The 15,892-nt window shown below is 43.4% G+C and overlaps 1 protein-coding gene across 1 annotated transcript; it reads right to left on the bottom strand.

The window, feature by feature from the left end:
- Positions 1-4,086: 4,086 nt before the first annotated feature.
- Positions 4,087-13,143, bottom strand: IL4 (interleukin 4). Its single transcript, XM_065875320.1, has 4 exons — positions 12,944-13,143; positions 12,621-12,668; positions 7,214-7,339; positions 4,087-4,276 (listed from the first exon to the last, which is right to left on the bottom strand). The coding sequence occupies exons 1-4, from the start codon at positions 13,076-13,078 to the stop codon at positions 4,184-4,186; spliced, it is 402 nt and encodes a 133-aa protein (XP_065731392.1). The 5' UTR covers positions 13,079-13,143; the 3' UTR covers positions 4,087-4,183.
- Between the last annotated feature and the right edge of the window lie 2,749 nt (positions 13,144-15,892).

Genomic DNA, 15,892 nt, shown 5'->3' with positions numbered 1-15,892 from the left:
TAAGGTACACCCTCAGGGAACCTGTTACTGCCTGTGTTGTCAGGATGCTGCTGAGGTTGTTGTGCATCCCACCTTCTTATGAAGACCCTCAAGAATCTCTTTTTAAAACCAAGTGCAAAAAAACACAAAAACCCCAAGTACCAGCCTAAGGTAACACAGTTAGTATGTGACTGCAGGAACTGTTCACACGATTCTGAAGCTGCAGCCTAAACTTAAAGCAAGCTTGGAGGAGCCTTCTAAGCACATGTTATAACATTATCTGAATGTCTCATTCTTAAGCTTTTTCATTTGCAAAGCAAATCAAGTATTCAGTCCTCCTTCGGAAGTTGAACAAATGTGTGGGAAAATGATTATGAAGAGGCTACTTCAAAAAGAACCTGTTTCCTCTCAGCATTTATCTTGGGCTTCCTGTGACCCAGTCTTCAAGTTACTTTTATCAACGTTATCAGAACATCACTTTGTCTTACCCAAACACATTTATGGCTCTGACTAAAGAATATGACAGATCAGACATTCTTCTACACCTGCTCCCCTCCCCTACCCCTTTTGAGAGGGCTGGGGAAATTTTAGTTTTTAATCAAAGACTTTATTTCTCCAGTTTTACAAAGGAATTTAACTGGGACTTTACAACTGAATAAAATATTTCTCAGAGTTGATACCAATCTTCACAAGAGGATATTGCCTAACCCAACCTACCAGAGTCATTACAGAAATATTATGTTTGCCTTGATTTCTACTACGTCATGAGTTATGCCACTCAGTCACCAGGTGCCTTCTGTATTTACTGTGGACCCATGCTGTGCTGAGTAGAAGGTCCTTGCAAAGCTCATGACCATGTAAGTGGAGAATGACAGTGCAGCATGTTGAGGGCTGTAGTGAAGGAGAGTGGATGGTGAGCTACCAGGCACAGCATTCCTCCCTAGCAGCTGACACGGTGTTAGAGACCGAACGCTGAACTAGGAAGAAGTTGACATGAAGGATGGATTAGAAGAGAAACACTAGAGAGCTGAGGAGAGAACGTCTGAGTGCTCGGGGCAAAGACAGCTAACTAGGAGGTTTTAGTACTCCACCTGGGAATGGAGCTCCAATTGAACTGATGACTTGAAACAGGAAATCGGCTCCGAGACTAGAGAAAGTGCTTGCCTTGCCCTCATTGGAAAGTGGTAGGAACTGCGAGGCTCACCTTGTATGCTGGGAGGCCAGGCCATGAGAAAGCTGTACCTTGCACTCTGCCCTGAAATTCCCCGTTCTCAGATGATTTGGGAGAAGCCGATCAAGATGACGTGCAGAGGAGGGTGGGAAACCTGGACAGGGCACTGGCTAATAGCAACAAGAGAGCCCCTGGGGCATTTTTATCAGAGACCAGCATTTCTAACTTGCCCAAGAATGTTTCAATGAAAGACATTCAGCCACAGATTTGAGCAAAATGTTTTTTTCTTTCATTTGTTTATTCAATAAGTATTTATTACCTACAAATACCAGTTAGAGATAGAATATATTCATAGGTAAAAGGTGGAAGTAGCTGATAGCAGGGAGGGAGGGGATCAGCCTTTGCTCTCAGTGTCACACATTCCATGCACAGATAAAAGGCACGTCGTCCTATGAAGCAGGTATGGGCTGTAACTAAGTTTCCTAAGTGAATGTGCTTAAGCGACAAGCATCTCAACTTTCACTTAATCCTGAAGTTTCTTCGCTCATTCTTCTTATGTATGTCCTCCTTGATTCATGTTCTCTCACTCCCTTGGTAAACTCCAGGGCTTACTGTTGGGTATTTCTGTCCGTGGCAGACCTGCCTGGAGCCTGCATATGTCCCTTCTGTGGCCTGTTCTAAATCTTTCTTCCAATTGCCTTTCCTTTTACCATTCTGGCCTCATACACAAACTATAACCCACAAGTCATATCCTGTGGCAGACTACAGCTCACATTAGCCATTGAATGCAAATGAGTCTCAATCAAAGAAGAAAGGAAATTAAAATTTTCATTGTGGCCTTAGAAGGCTCCATGACTCTTAGTTACTTGTTGCCCTTGGCATGCTGGTATTTTATGTGGGCAGGGTGAAACTGGCTGTGGTCAGGGTGAGACTTTAAGCTTTTGATTTGTTCCCTTATTTTGAAAGGGTTAAAAAGATGTTGCATGTTTTGGTATAATTTTAGTACTAGTATTAATTTTTGTCATATGTGTGTGAGCAAGAATGAAAAGAGAATGCTCATTCACTGTTACTAGATCCATATTCTTGCAGAGAACGTGTCTTTAAAAGGCAAATTTCAATGACTTGACACTTGTTTTTCTCCTTTAATTTTTTAAAATAACAGCTTTACTGAGATATGTCACATACTATAAAATTCATCCTTTTAAGTATATAATTCAGTGGTTTTTAGTATTTTCACAGAGTTGTACAACCATTATTGACTATCTCATATCAAAACATTTTCCTTGCTCCCAAAAGAAACCCTATGTCTATTAGCAGTCACTCCCTCTTCCTTCATCCCCGCAGCCCCTAGCAACCAATATTCTACGTTTTGCCTCTATGGATTTGCCTCTTCTGGGCATTTCATATAAATAGAGTCATACCGTATGTGACCTTTGTGTCTGGCTTCCTTGATTTAGCATAGTGTTCCCAAGGTTCATCCATACTGTAGCATGTGTCAGTACTTTTCTTATTATTGCCAAATAATATTTCATTGTATGGCTATAGCACGTTTTGTTTATCCATTCATCAGTTGATTGACATCTGGGTTGTCTCTACTTTTTTGCTATAAGTGAATAATGCTGCTATGAACATTTGTGTAGAGGTTTTTGTGCGGACATATGTTTTCAGTTCTCTTGGTGTAGATACCTAGGATTAGAATTACTGGATCATATAGTAACTATGTTTAATCTTTTGAGGAACTACCCCACTGTTTTCCAAAGTGGCTACCATTTTCCAATCATACCAGCAATGTATGACAGTTCTAGTTTTTCCACATCTTCACCAACGTTTGTTATTGTCTGTCTTTTTAATTTTAGTACTTTAACTTTTAAAAACATTTTATCACTTATGCACATGGTCACACTCACAGACTTTAAATAGAAAGCCGAAAATCTCCTGCCCTGCTTTCACTGTTTCTTATTCCAAGTCCCATTCCCAACAGTCCACCCTCCCTTTTTTGTTTTTAGTTTTTCTGGTGGTTACCATTATAATTCCAAAGATTTCTTGATTTACTTACTATTGGTTTTACTTTATTGTTTTTTTCACTTTTTATTATAAAAACTTTCAAACACGTGTAAAAGCAGAGTAGTGTAATCAACCGTCATGTACCCATCCCCAACTACAACATTCATCAGTTCATGACCACCTTGCCAACTATTTTTTTAATCAACTTTAGGTATTTTGTATTGATTTCCCCATTGAAAAGTGAGAGTTTACCTTATTTATACTGCCCCTTCCAAATTTTTTATAGTAAGTTATTTTTAGATCTTCTGTTACGTTTCCAAGTTTGAATAAATACTTAAGTCTCTTGTTCCATCAACCTTAGACAGTGTTGGTGCCCCACCTCTCTATCTTTCCTTTTGCTTTCACCTCTCAGTCATTTTGAACTATTCCTTTTCTGTTGTCAGTTTGATAGCATTTAGTCTGTTCTGTAACCATAATTAAGTCTTCCATGCTTTGTCTATTGGTTGGTTCGAAGCTTGAGAATCAAAAGAATTTACATTATTAGGACATTAAATATTGTTCACTGCAGTGCCAGGTAGTGTGCTAGAATTATTTCCCCACCATGGACTCAATATAGCAACCCTTGTGCCAATGGGAAAAGAATGTTCTAAGCATCCAGTTGACACTTTTTAAATTCAGAATTACTTGATAGTCAGTGGGACTTATAGACCCACTCTGCAAGCTCTTTTAATTATCATTTACATCTTGTGTGGCCTTGTATTCTTTAATCATTTCATGCATTATGTCCCCAATGAGAGAGGGAACTCCTTGAGAGGGAAGTGGTCTCTCCTTTTTAATTCCCACACCAGTTTTAGTCTCTCAGTAAATTAAATTGGTTTCCCCAAAAGTTGGCAAGTAAATATAGTCTATGCCATTAAAATGACATCATGCTGTCAGATTCTGCATATACTTTATTTTATGATGAGTTATAAATAGATAAATATTTTTAAAATAAGTCTATTAAAAACTCATAAATTAAAATATTCAGCTTCAACACTTTGAGTATTTCTCCTTCATAATCGTCTTTAGCGTTTCCAAGAAGTCTTTCAACGTACTCTTCTTGGCTTCATTCACAGAACAGGTCTACAAAAGAAAAATTTCATTAGTTTTCATTGCTAAGTATTTGAGTCTTGCTCATGCCTGTCTACCTGGGTCAAGCCTATGCTGCCACTTGCCACCTGAGCAATGATCAAACCAGGGCCTCCAGTCTGGCTTGACTCTGCCACTAGGCCAACAGGGTTTGCCTGTTTTTGGTGCATGCTACTTAAACTCCTAGAAATGGCCACTGTACCGTCACTAACTGTCTGCCTTCAGGGTGTGGCCATCCCTGGAGAGGTGTGTCACAGCTAGGTTCTGCTCAGGGACATAACATGAAGGTGGAGGCTCAGACCTGCCTGCTGCCATCTTGAGCCCGTGCCATCTGGACTGCTGAGAGAGAGATTCAGTCCCCCTGCCCATTAACCAGAAACATCATAGTTTGGCAGCCCTTCAGGTGGAAAGGATTCCTGGTACCTACCACCAGGCCACTGCTTCAGTTTGAATCTCAGCTCTACCAAATTATTAATTGCATTGCTTAGGACAAACTACTTCGTTTATAAAAGCTTCAGTTTCCTCCTTTGTAAAAGGGGAACAATAGTGCCTACTTCCTAAGATGATTAAGAGGCTCAAAAGAGACAATGAGGGCTTCCCTGGTGGTGCAGTGGTTGAGAGTCCGCCTGCCGATGCAGGGGACACGGGTTAGTGCCCCGGTCCAGGAAGATCCCACATGCCGCGGAGCGGCTGGGCCCGTGAGCCATGGCCGCTTAGCCTGCGCGTCCGGAGCCTGTGCTCCGCAACAGGAGAGGCCACAGCAGTGAGAGGCCCGCGTACCGCAAAAAAAAAAAAAAAAAAAGACAATAAGTGTAGTGTCATCTCCCTGTTTTATTACCTTGTAAATGAGGCAGCAGGGAGGGGATGAATGTCTCTAATTCCTCTACTTGGCATTAGATAACATCCACTCTTGGCTCTGCCTCTTTCCTACCATCAGTTCTCCCCTCTTACTGGATCATTCCCACTGGTATACTGACATGCTCCATATAGACCTCACCTTAAAAGAACTTCCTTCATGCCATACCTGCCCTTCAGCTATTGTTCTATTTCTCTGCGACGTTATAGAAAAGCACCTCGAAGGAGTTTTTATACTCAGTGCCCCTTTCTTTTCACTCCTCCCCAGCCCCATTCTCTATGGAATCCACTCTAGTCAGGCTTTCATTCCCGAATCTCCATTTATATCAGCATCACCGGTAACCTCCCTCATGACAAATCCAGTGGCCATTCTCAGTGTTCATCGTTCTTGACCTGTTAGTACATTTGACACAGTTGATCACTCCCTTCTTCTTAAAAGAGTTTCTTCACTTGCATTCTGGGGTGTCACACATTCTTTGACTTCTCCTACTTCACTGGCTACTTCTCAGTCTCTTTTGCTGGACCCACCTCTTCCTGACCTCTATATGTTAGAGTGCCTCTGGGCTCAGTCCTTGGATTTTGTTCTTTATGTGCCATTTTTATTGGCCCTGCTTTTTTTTTTTTTTTTTTTTGGCTGCGTTGGGGCTATGTTGGTTCTTCATTGCTACACGTGGGCTTTCTCTAGTTGCGGTGAGCAGGGGCTACTCTTCCTCGCGGTGCGCGGGCTTCTCGTTGCCATGTCTTCTCTCATTGCGGAGCACGGGCTCTAGACGTGTAGGTTTTAGTAGTTGTGGCTCGCGGGCTCTAGGCGTGTGGGTTTTAGTAGTTGTGGCTCACGGGCTCTAGAGTGCAGGCTCAGTAGTTGTGGCACACAGGCTTAGTTGCTCCGTGGCATGTGGGATCTTCCCAGACCAGAGGGCTCAAACCCATGTCCCTTGCATTGGCAGGCAGATTCCCAACCACTGCGCCACCAGAGAAGTCCAGGCCTGTGGCTTTAAACAACATCTTTCTAAGAACTCTTCACTTAATATCACAAGTTCTGACATCTCCCTTAAGCTTCAGACTTTTTCAACAGTCTTATCAACATCTTCACTTGACTATTAAGTAGGTACCTCAGACTTACTATGTATAAAATTCAACTCCTGACCTTAAGCTCAGCCTCCAGCCCTGATCACCCCCAGTCTTCCATATCTGATAACAACACCAACCATTCCCCAAGGGGCCCAGGCTAGGAATCAGGAGGCCACGTTTTACTCTTTCCCTCACCCCCACAGTAGATGTGTCAGCAAGTCCTTCTGGCTCTATTTTTGGTTAATATCCCAAATCTAACAATGTCTGCCGCTTCCACCCTGTCACACCCGCCATCATCTGCAGGCTGGAATACTGTGGTAGCCTCTCAACAGGCCATCTTGCTTCTATGCTTACCCCTACTCAGTCTATTTACTGCACAGTAGCCAGAATGATCATTTTAAAAATTACATAAATCAGATCGTGGTCTCTGCCTTGCTTAAAACCCTGTGGGAGTTTCCCACCATGCTTGGGGCAGAATCCATAGGCCCTGTGTGATCTCCTATTAGAATCCTCCTCCCTCACTCTGATCCCGGCCCTCCTATTAATCTTTGAACACATGAAACTCATTTCTACCTTAGGGCCTTTGCACAGCTGTTCCCTCTGCCTGGAATGTTCCTTCCAAATCTGTAACATGGCCGGCTCTGTCACTTAATTCAAATATCTGCTCAGATGATGTCACCAACTACTAAGTCAGCCCTCTCCCTCATGGCCTCTGTATGTTCTTTATTCCTGTATTTTTCTTCATGGCACTTATCACTACTGGAATCATATTATATGTTTGTTTGCTTTTCTCACTCACCCATTACAACATTCTGTAAGAGCAAGAACTGTATCCCCAGTGCCTAGAACAGTACCTGTAAGCAACACTCACAGAGCCTCAACAAATATTTGTCGAATGAATGAATGGGTTGATTAACCAAGGGTACTACTATTCATAAGGAGAAATATCTTAGAAGTAAGGCTGCCATCCATTGGAAGGCAAGCTGTTGGCATAATGCAGCTTACCATGTTTGCCATGCTGCTGAGGTTCCTGTGAAGTCCACTCAGGGGTTTGTTGAAGCACTTGTGGTATCTGTAGATATGCCGAAGCACAGTCCCGGCCCTGCAGAAAGTTTCCTTCTCAGTTGTGTTCTAGAAAGAGAAATTCCACAGATAGCCACTGCTAGCTTGATTTTGAACATTGGAGAGAGATGTTTCCTTCTGATTTCTTCTTTCCAGAAGGACAAGTGGAGAAGGTGAATTTGCTCAACGGTGGATCAGGTATTCAAGTATTCCTGCCATGTGAATAGAGGCTGCTCGTCACAGTAAACAACCTCTTCCAGTTACTTGCAAATGCAGCAGCCTTTTCCTGAAACCTCCCAATTCTTTTCCCTTGGAGGGTTTTGCTGAAGGGGTACCTGAATCAAGTCACTCAACTAAGTAAATGGGAGAGTGGGGATTTGCATGCGGGGCCATCTGTCTACAACCCATGTCTGTTTCTTTATCCCATGCAAGCTCTTCTTTCTGTGGATGCAGTTGTATGTACATCAGCTTGTAATCAGAGTCTGCTCTGTCTTATTCCTGTAATTTATAGTTTTTGAATTCAGGTTCCCTGGAAATCCCACATGTTTGTTGAATAAATGAATGCCCACCCTTTGACCTGGACAGTGCCACTTTGGCCAGCACTCTCCATTTAACTCTCCCCATGGGAAGTAGCAGTGTGAGGAGATAAGACATGTCCCCACACAGCTAGAGGTGAGTGCCAGGATCAGAGCTAGGTGTCCCAGGAGTGTGGCCTGGGGAGATGAGGGGAAGCTTCTGAGAAAGGGTGCTGGGCCTTGGACAGAGTTTCTGTTAGGGGCTTCTAGCCTTGAATGTGCAGGGTCAGAACCTCCTTGGAATGCTGGCAGCCCTGGTGAGTCTGGCCACATGGCTCTTCCTGGGGACCTTTGAGCCTCAGAAGAGGGCTTGTACAAGTGCGGAACCAGCTCTTTTTGAGAACCTGGGAGAGGGAATGTGTCTCGGCCTGGTCAGGCCTGGTGTGTCCTCTCTCTCTCCACTGAAGAACAAAGGCCCGGAGCCTGGAGGGTGTCTTAGCTTGAGCCCAATCCAGCTCAGATAAACCTGTCTCCAGCCTCTGCCAGGACCTGCTCTTGTTCCTTGCCACTCAAAATGTGGCCCATGAAGCAGCAGCGTGGGCGTCACCTGGGAACTTGTTAGAAATGCAGAATCTCAGACCTCCCTCTGGACCCACTGAGTCACAATGTGCATTAACAGGATCTCCAGGGGATTTATGTGAAAAGCACTGTCCAAGCAGCTTTTTAGGTTCTTCCGTATTTTTTCTGATTACCAAACTTTTTACTATAAAAGTACTATACAGGGAGCTTCCCTGGTGGCGCAGTGGTTGACAGTCCGCTTGCCGATGCAGGGAGACACGGGTTCGAGCCTGTTCAAGCCTGTGCTCCACAACGGGAGAGGCCACAACAGTGAGAGGCCCGTGTACCGCAAAAAAAAAAAAAAAAGTAATATACATTCAACAAAAGTGAATTCACTCATTATCCCATTAGCCAGAGAGAACTACTGTTAAGATTTTGCTAACTATCTCTCCAGATTTTTTTAATACTTTTTTTTTTGCAATAGGGACCAACTATTGATACTCTTTTATAACCTTTTTACACTTAACATATAGCACTAGCAATTTCTTAAATCATTCAGTAATATTTAAGAACATGTGATTGAGAGCTGTGTAGGAACCTAGGGCATATTTGTGCCATAGTTGATCAATCCCCTATCACTGCAGTTTTTTGCTTCTGTAAATAAAGTGGCAGCAAGTCATCTGTATAAATCTTTGTGTTCATCTCTTATTTCTTTAGGCTAACTTCTAGGAGTGCAGTTCATATTTTAGGGTTTTTCCAGGAAGATCTTGACCCAGACTGAAGCGCCAGAATCCTAGACTACGAAAGCTTCCCCTTTCTGCTGTGGAGCTTGATGGCCCATGGGCAGGGCCTTTGGAAGGACATGTATGTACTTAATGAAGTACATGTCCTTCCAAAGGGCATATACTCTGGCTGGAAATTTAAGAGCAGCACCAGTATCTCTGGGCTCTGGGAGTCAAGAAACCTCCCATAAATCACCATACCTCTGGGGGGCTTTGTGGGTGAGCAGAGGTAGCGAGGCCAAGGAGAAGGCAGACACTAGCTGAGTATGCAGATGGAGGCAGACGCCTATGTTGCTGGAGAGAGAACAATGAGGTTCAAGAATGCCAAAAAGAGAAGAGATCCTTTGCTTATTTTTCCATCAAAATCTGATGAGCCTTTTCTAAAACGTTGGCTAGGAGCTTAGAAATTATACTGTCTCAGTTTTGAGTATGTAGCCATTTAAGGTAGGAAAGCACCCTCTAAAGATATTTTTCAGGGACTTCCCTGGTGGTCCAGTGGTTAAGACTTCGCCTTCCAGTGCAGGGGGTGCGGGTTCGATCCGTGGTTGGGGAGCTAAGATCCCACATGCCTTGCAGCCAAAGAACCAAAACATAAAACAGAAGCCATATTGTAACAAATTCAATAAAGACTTTAAAAATGGTCCACATGAAAAAATCTTTAAAAATAACTAAATAAAGATATTTTCCAAAAGACTTTCTAAAGGTGATTAGGATAAGTATAGAAAAGAGTTTGAATCAAATGGAAAACTTTTAAAAGAAGGAATTCTAAAGGTCTTTAACTAGTTTTAGTTAAAGACCTTAATGTTTTAGTTCCACTGGCATTGCGGCAACAGGATGACACTCTGACCGCCCACTTTTTCGACTGCTTGTCCAGCTTTCGCTGCCTGAGTGTGTCTTGCTTAGGGCACACTTTGAGGAGCCATGCGGACCCTGTAGTTCAGAACTGCTCAGGAAAGAGGCTCAAAAGGGAGGCCTGGTCTCCTGCCAGAAAGAAGCACACCCCTCATAGGAATACAGAAGTGGTGGCACACCATTTGGGAGACTTCGGTGCAGGGATTCTGCTAGAGTTCTGATGGGTCTTGACTAGCTTCATTTAAGGACATACAGATCCATCCTATACGTATTGTATTCATTATCTCCACTTATTCCCAAATTTAGTCAGCGAATGTGATGTATGAAAAAAATCCTCTACTTTCACTTTTAAAAAAAGATTTGAGGGTTGGCATAGAGCTCTCTGAAAAATTATGGACTTTTGCTCCCTTTGGTAGTAGGAAATAGCTCCAACTAATGGTCCACCCAAGAAGTCCTTCCTAGGCCAGCCAGCTTGCTTGCTTTCCACCTTTCTCTTCCTCAGACCACCTAACTTCAGAGACACTCGGGAGGCATTGCATGTGGAACCCAGGATTTAGATCAGCACATTCTTCCAGCATTTGCCAAGAGCAGGATGCCACCCAATTTGGGCAAAATGGAACTCTTGATCCCCAAAAGCACTAAAATGAATGTGCTGGATTTTGGAAAGATGATGTTCTTGAGAACACAAAGAAGTAACTTTTCCTCCCACATAGCATCTTTGTGGGTTTTGAAAATAACAACCTTTCTTTGTTCTGAAGTATCTTAATAGATAAGTAAGCAGTGCTGAGTCTTTGAGGAAAAGAGAAGAATGGAAAAATGAGCTTGTTAATCCAGGAGGAATAGAAGCAGTTCGGGAAAAGGCATGAGATAGGTAAGAGTGAAGGAAGGCAGCGGGGACTGGCCTGTACCTTGGCGGGGGTGAGGGCTGGCTGGGTCTTCTAGAGCAGCCCAGAGTGGGGTCGCACTGGGCTCGCAGCCATGGAGGGTTTGATCATTTCCTAACGCTGGCCTCTTTCTTAGAATGGTTGCTTCTCTACAACCAGTTTTTACCTTTAATCAAGAGTTATATCATACAATAACATTTTCCACTAACTCAAGAGTTGGATTCCAGCCAACTTTCAAAATTGCTTTCAAATCTTCACATGTAGAAACTGAGGCACAAAGAGGTGTGGAGACTTACCAAAGGCCACATAGTTAGTTAATGGCAGAACTGGGGCTAAAGCCACAGACTGTCTCGCTTCCAAACCCTCGGCACTTCTGCTGGGGCCCTGCCCTTGGCTTTGTCAGCACCCTCCCAGCAGTGCGGCCAACCTCTGGAGAGCCCAGAGCACAGCTCAGTGGACTCTTGGCTATTTTATTTCTATATATATACAATATTAATATATGAGATATATAAAGTATTAATACATTATATATATACATAATATATAAATTTATATATATATATATATATATAAAATCTCCAAGTCCTTCCAACCTGCTGATGGACAGATACAGTCTGATATGGGATGAGATTCTGAAGGATAAAATTATATAATATGTATTATATAATATTATGTATTATACATTTATATTATATACTATTATATAATTACATTACAGTATTATATATCATTGTATATCAGACTCCTGGAATAATCTTTAATGAAGTGAGATAGTCCAGATAAAGGCCCGAAGACCAGCTTTGCTCACGAGCAGGACAGGCCTGCCCTGTGGCCTGGGTGCTGGGATGTGGCCCTACCCAACCCATAGGGCTTCACTCCTGGCCAAGTCTAGTACATGTGGAAAGCAGGTGGTTAGGAGACCACTGGTAAATTGAAGCTTTGGGTTTTTCATTCTCAGTCGTGTGTTTCCATGAAAACAGGAACTGATGTGCAGAAAGCTATTGATATGGCTGTAGTCATGTGTTTGTCAGAGAAAAATGCACTATCAGCTGTCAAATCTATCTCCTCCCACTGCAGATCGGGGGTGTGGGGGTGAGATGCAGCAGGAGGAGGAAAGGTGAGATGCTCTGGTAGGAGCAGCCGGAGGCAGGGATATGTCGGCCCCTGTCCAGCAGGATGGTTCTGGACAGGCCAGAGGGGAGTTGGCAGGACAGAGCAAGATGAGGGTCTCTGGACAGCCATGCCCGGAGCCGGTGGGCTGTTAGGTGACCAGGCTGCGGAAGAGGAGGGGCTCTGGCGATACCTTTTCTGTTGCCATAGGAAGTCTCTTAGACAAAATGAAAGCTCTCTCAACGTGTAATCTCAATATCTGTTTTTGTGAGAGTATTTGGCTTTTCAGAAATATATGGGCCAGAAAAATTCTCTCCTTCAACAGCATTTATTGAGTGCCTCCTATATTCCAGGTACTCGACCTGGGTTGGGTAAAATCCTAACGAGCTTTTCCTGGACTGGGATCTGAATTATGACTACAAAACCCAAGCTTTCTATTAAACATCTTCTAAATCAAGTGAAACCAGAAACACCAAAATGTATTTGAGAGTAAAGGTCAGAATTCTCAGTCTTTGAAAACGTTTCACCCATTATAGTTAATTTGGGCCTGTTCCCTTTATGTTAAAAAAAATTTCTCGTTCGAACACTTGTGGATGGCTCTCCTCACCAAGTCACCCATCTGCCAAAGCAGACCCGGGACAGCTCTTACCTTTGTGGTGGCAAAGACGTCTTCTACAGGCAGCTCCATGCACAAGTTCTTGGCCCAGGCAGGAACGAGAGAACAAGAGACAGAGTTACCTCCAACTGCACAGGGTAAGCCTTGCTGAGCAGCTCTGACTCCCTCAAACTGAGAAAACTTCCTGTGGTCCCTCAGGTGAAAAAAGTGCCAGGAGAAAAGTCTCTACACTGCTCCCCATCCTATCACCAACCACCAACTACCAACTCTCTAGAAGCTGTTATGTTCTTTTCACAGTCTAAGAAATATGCACAGCATCACCAGAACATCTGGAGAGATGGTACCAGATAGCTTACCTTTCTTGCTGTGAGGATGTTCAGCGTTTTGATGATCTCTTGTAAGGTAATATCACACTTGTGTCCATGGATGAAGTTGCTGGTACATGCCAGTAAGCAGACTAGCATTGGGATCAGTTGGGAGGTGAGACCCATTAATAGATCTCTGTTTGCACTGACAATGTGAGACAATCAGTTTACCGGGAGAAGCTAACAATGCAGTTCTGACAAAGATATCTCTATATATAGATTTAAAATTGCTGAAACTGAGGGAAAATAAGTTTACATTGGAAATTTTCATTACACCAGGTTGTCAGTCATGTGGGACCAATCAGCGCCTCTCTTCCAGGAGAAAAAATGCCCCACAAAAACAGGTAAAATGTTCCTGTGAAATCAGACCAGTAGGAAAATGAAACCTTTTTTTAAAAATTGACTACAAAGTATCAGCATAGGAAATTACACCATAATTTGCTCTTTAGGTTAGTCTTATCAGCTTGGGGTTGCTGCTGGCTTTTTGCTCTGCATAGACGGAGGAGGCCACAGGTGTCCGAATTTGTTTCAGTGCAGCCTTCCTGGGGAAAGATAGAGTAATATCAAGAAAGTTTGACTTGATTAGTATTTCAACCTGGCTTCTTCCAAGTATGGGTGGCATCTGGGAAACTCTCCTTTTGTGGAAAAGCTGATCTGGGGTTCTTTCTCTGGGTAGAAGGAAAGTAATAGGCACAGATTCTCTCCTGTCCTAGCACTCAGGCATGCTGTTCTTCCAAATTTAGGATTTTGGCCAAGGACTTGTAATATGAGGTGGGGCTTAGTTAGGGTCACATCAGGTCCATAGGTCTTTAACAATAAGGAGGCTCTAGGCAAAGTATGCCTATCCTGAGTTTTCAGGAATGACCACTTTGAGGGACTTCCCCTGGCGGTCCAGTGGTTAAGACTCAGCACTTCCACTGCAGGGGGCAAGGGTTCGATCCCTGGTCAGGGAACTATGATCCCACGTGCCGTGTGGCAAAATAAATAAATAAAAGATAAAAGTAATTTAAAAAAAAAGGAATGACCACTTTGAAAATGGAATTTAAATACAACCTCAGCTAATTAGGGAAAAAGAGCCGTAATTTCACAGATTTACCAATCAGTTGTCCTGATCAAGGTGCCACCACTTGCCCTTGTGCTTCAGTCTAATCTCTATGGACCTGGTGACGCGCTGCACGCCCCCATTGTTCACTCAGATGCCTGCGCCCCAGAACGCGACTGCTTATTCCTCCCTGAGCCTCTCCTTCTCTTTCCTCTCCACTTCCCTTCTCTTGGTTTCTGACCTTCCTCTCCCTACTGATTTCCTCTGGAAGGTCACACAGAAAAGATGACTGCTAAGGTCGTTCCTGCGTTTTGGCTCTTATTGCAGTGATTTGTACTCCGTGAAAGAAAGGATCTGGATAGTTGTATCAAAAAGGTCCTTGGGGACTTCCCTGGTGGCGCAGTGGTTGAGAGTCTGCTACAGTCACCATGCTGTATGTTACATCCCCTGTTCTTATTTACAACTGGAAGTTTGTACCTTTTGACTGCCTTCATCCAGTTCCCCCTCCTTCCACCCCCCACCTTTGGTAACTGCAAATCTGATCCCTTTTTCTATGAGTTTTGTTTTTTTAGATTCATATGTGAGATTATACAGTATTTGTCTATCTGAGTTTTCACTTCAGGTTCTACGTTGTCACAAATGGCAGGATTTCCTTTTTTATGGCTGAATAATATTCCATTGCACATATACCACAAGTTTTTTATCCATTTATCCATGATGGACACTTAGGATGTTTCCATGTCTTGGCTATGTAAATAATGCTGCTATGAACATGGGAGTGCAGATATCTCTTTGAGTTAGTGGTTTTGTTTCCTTTGGGTATATTCCTGGAAGTGAAATTGCTGGTTTGTATGGTAGTTCTATCTTTTAATTTTTTGAGGAAGCTCCATAACTGTTTTCCACAGTGGCTGTACCAATTTACATTCCCACCAACAGTGCATGAGGGTTCCCTTTTCTCCACATCCTTGCCAACATTCTTGTCTTTTTGATGATAGTTATTCTAACAGGTGTGCGGTGATATCTCATTGTGGTTTTGATTTCCATTTCCCTGATGATTAGTGATGTTGAGTACTTTTTCACGAATTTGTTGGCCATTTGTATATCGTCTTTGGAAAAATGTCTATACAAGTTCTTTGCCCATTTTAAAATTGGATTATTTGTGGTTTTTGCTAGGGTAAGTTTTTTCTTTGCTATGCAAATGGGGGGGAATTAATAAGAAAGGGCAGCCTTCCTTCCAGGATAACTAGAGACTTCAAATCCCTATTAACTATTACTTGGAGTAAAATGGTGCATAGTCCTTTTTTAAGGAAATGTTCAAGTTAAAACGGGAGTAGCCTTGCAAGTGCAGGCACATGGGACAAGAGTCTGGGGTGCAGAGCACACCTCTCAAAGCCTTGAGGTTTGAGGTGGAGCTGGAGAGGAGGAGAGGTCAGCAGAATCCCAGCATGCGTGGGAGGCAGTAGAAAAGCTATCTACGTGTTGAACAGTTGTTTTTTGAGCCTTTGCTGAGGGCCAAAGCCTGGGCTTGGGGTTCTGGGGCAAAGATGTGAGTCAGAAAAGGAATATAATTTGGGATCCATAGCTCAGAAGCAGAATACAACTTCTTTTTTGCTTTGTTTCAATGGTTGGATGAGGCCAGGGAAAAAAGGATAAACTCTCCAGACTGTCAGGAGTGACCAGAAGGTCCCCACCCTTCCTGCAGGGCAACATCATGGCAGCTGTGCATGTGGCTGGGTGTTCAGAGGCCAGGAAGGTGGGGGCCTGCGTGTCAGGGACGGCAGCCAGCACCCAGCCACATGAGGACAGAGGTGAAGGAGCCTCTCCCAGCCTGCGGGAGTCACGGGCTAGGATGGCGAAGCAGGTGGGGCGGCACTAAAGCGCAGAGGGAAGTTGAAGAC

The sequence above is a fragment of the Phocoena phocoena genome, chromosome 3 (assembly GCF_963924675.1).
Source record: "Phocoena phocoena chromosome 3, mPhoPho1.1, whole genome shotgun sequence".
In the NCBI taxonomy this organism is placed as follows: Eukaryota; Metazoa; Chordata; class Mammalia; order Artiodactyla; family Phocoenidae; genus Phocoena; species Phocoena phocoena.
The sequence above is the reverse complement of the archived record's forward strand: the minus strand, read 5'-3'. Positions and strand labels throughout refer to the sequence as shown.

Excerpts from the sequence above, each read along its gene's own strand:
- IL4 (XM_065875320.1), bottom strand. The coding sequence starts at position 13,078 with ATGGGTCTCACCTCCCAACTGATCCCAATGCTAGTCTGCTTACTGGCA. Across the intron at positions 7,340-12,620 it reads ACGTCTTTGCCACCACAAAG|AACACAACTGAGAAGGAAAC; the intron begins GTAAGAGCTGTC and ends TTCTCTTTCTAG. Across the intron at positions 4,277-7,213 it reads TCAGCAGCATGGCAAACATG|ACCTGTTCTGTGAATGAAGC; the intron begins GTAAGCTGCATT and ends TTTCTTTTGTAG.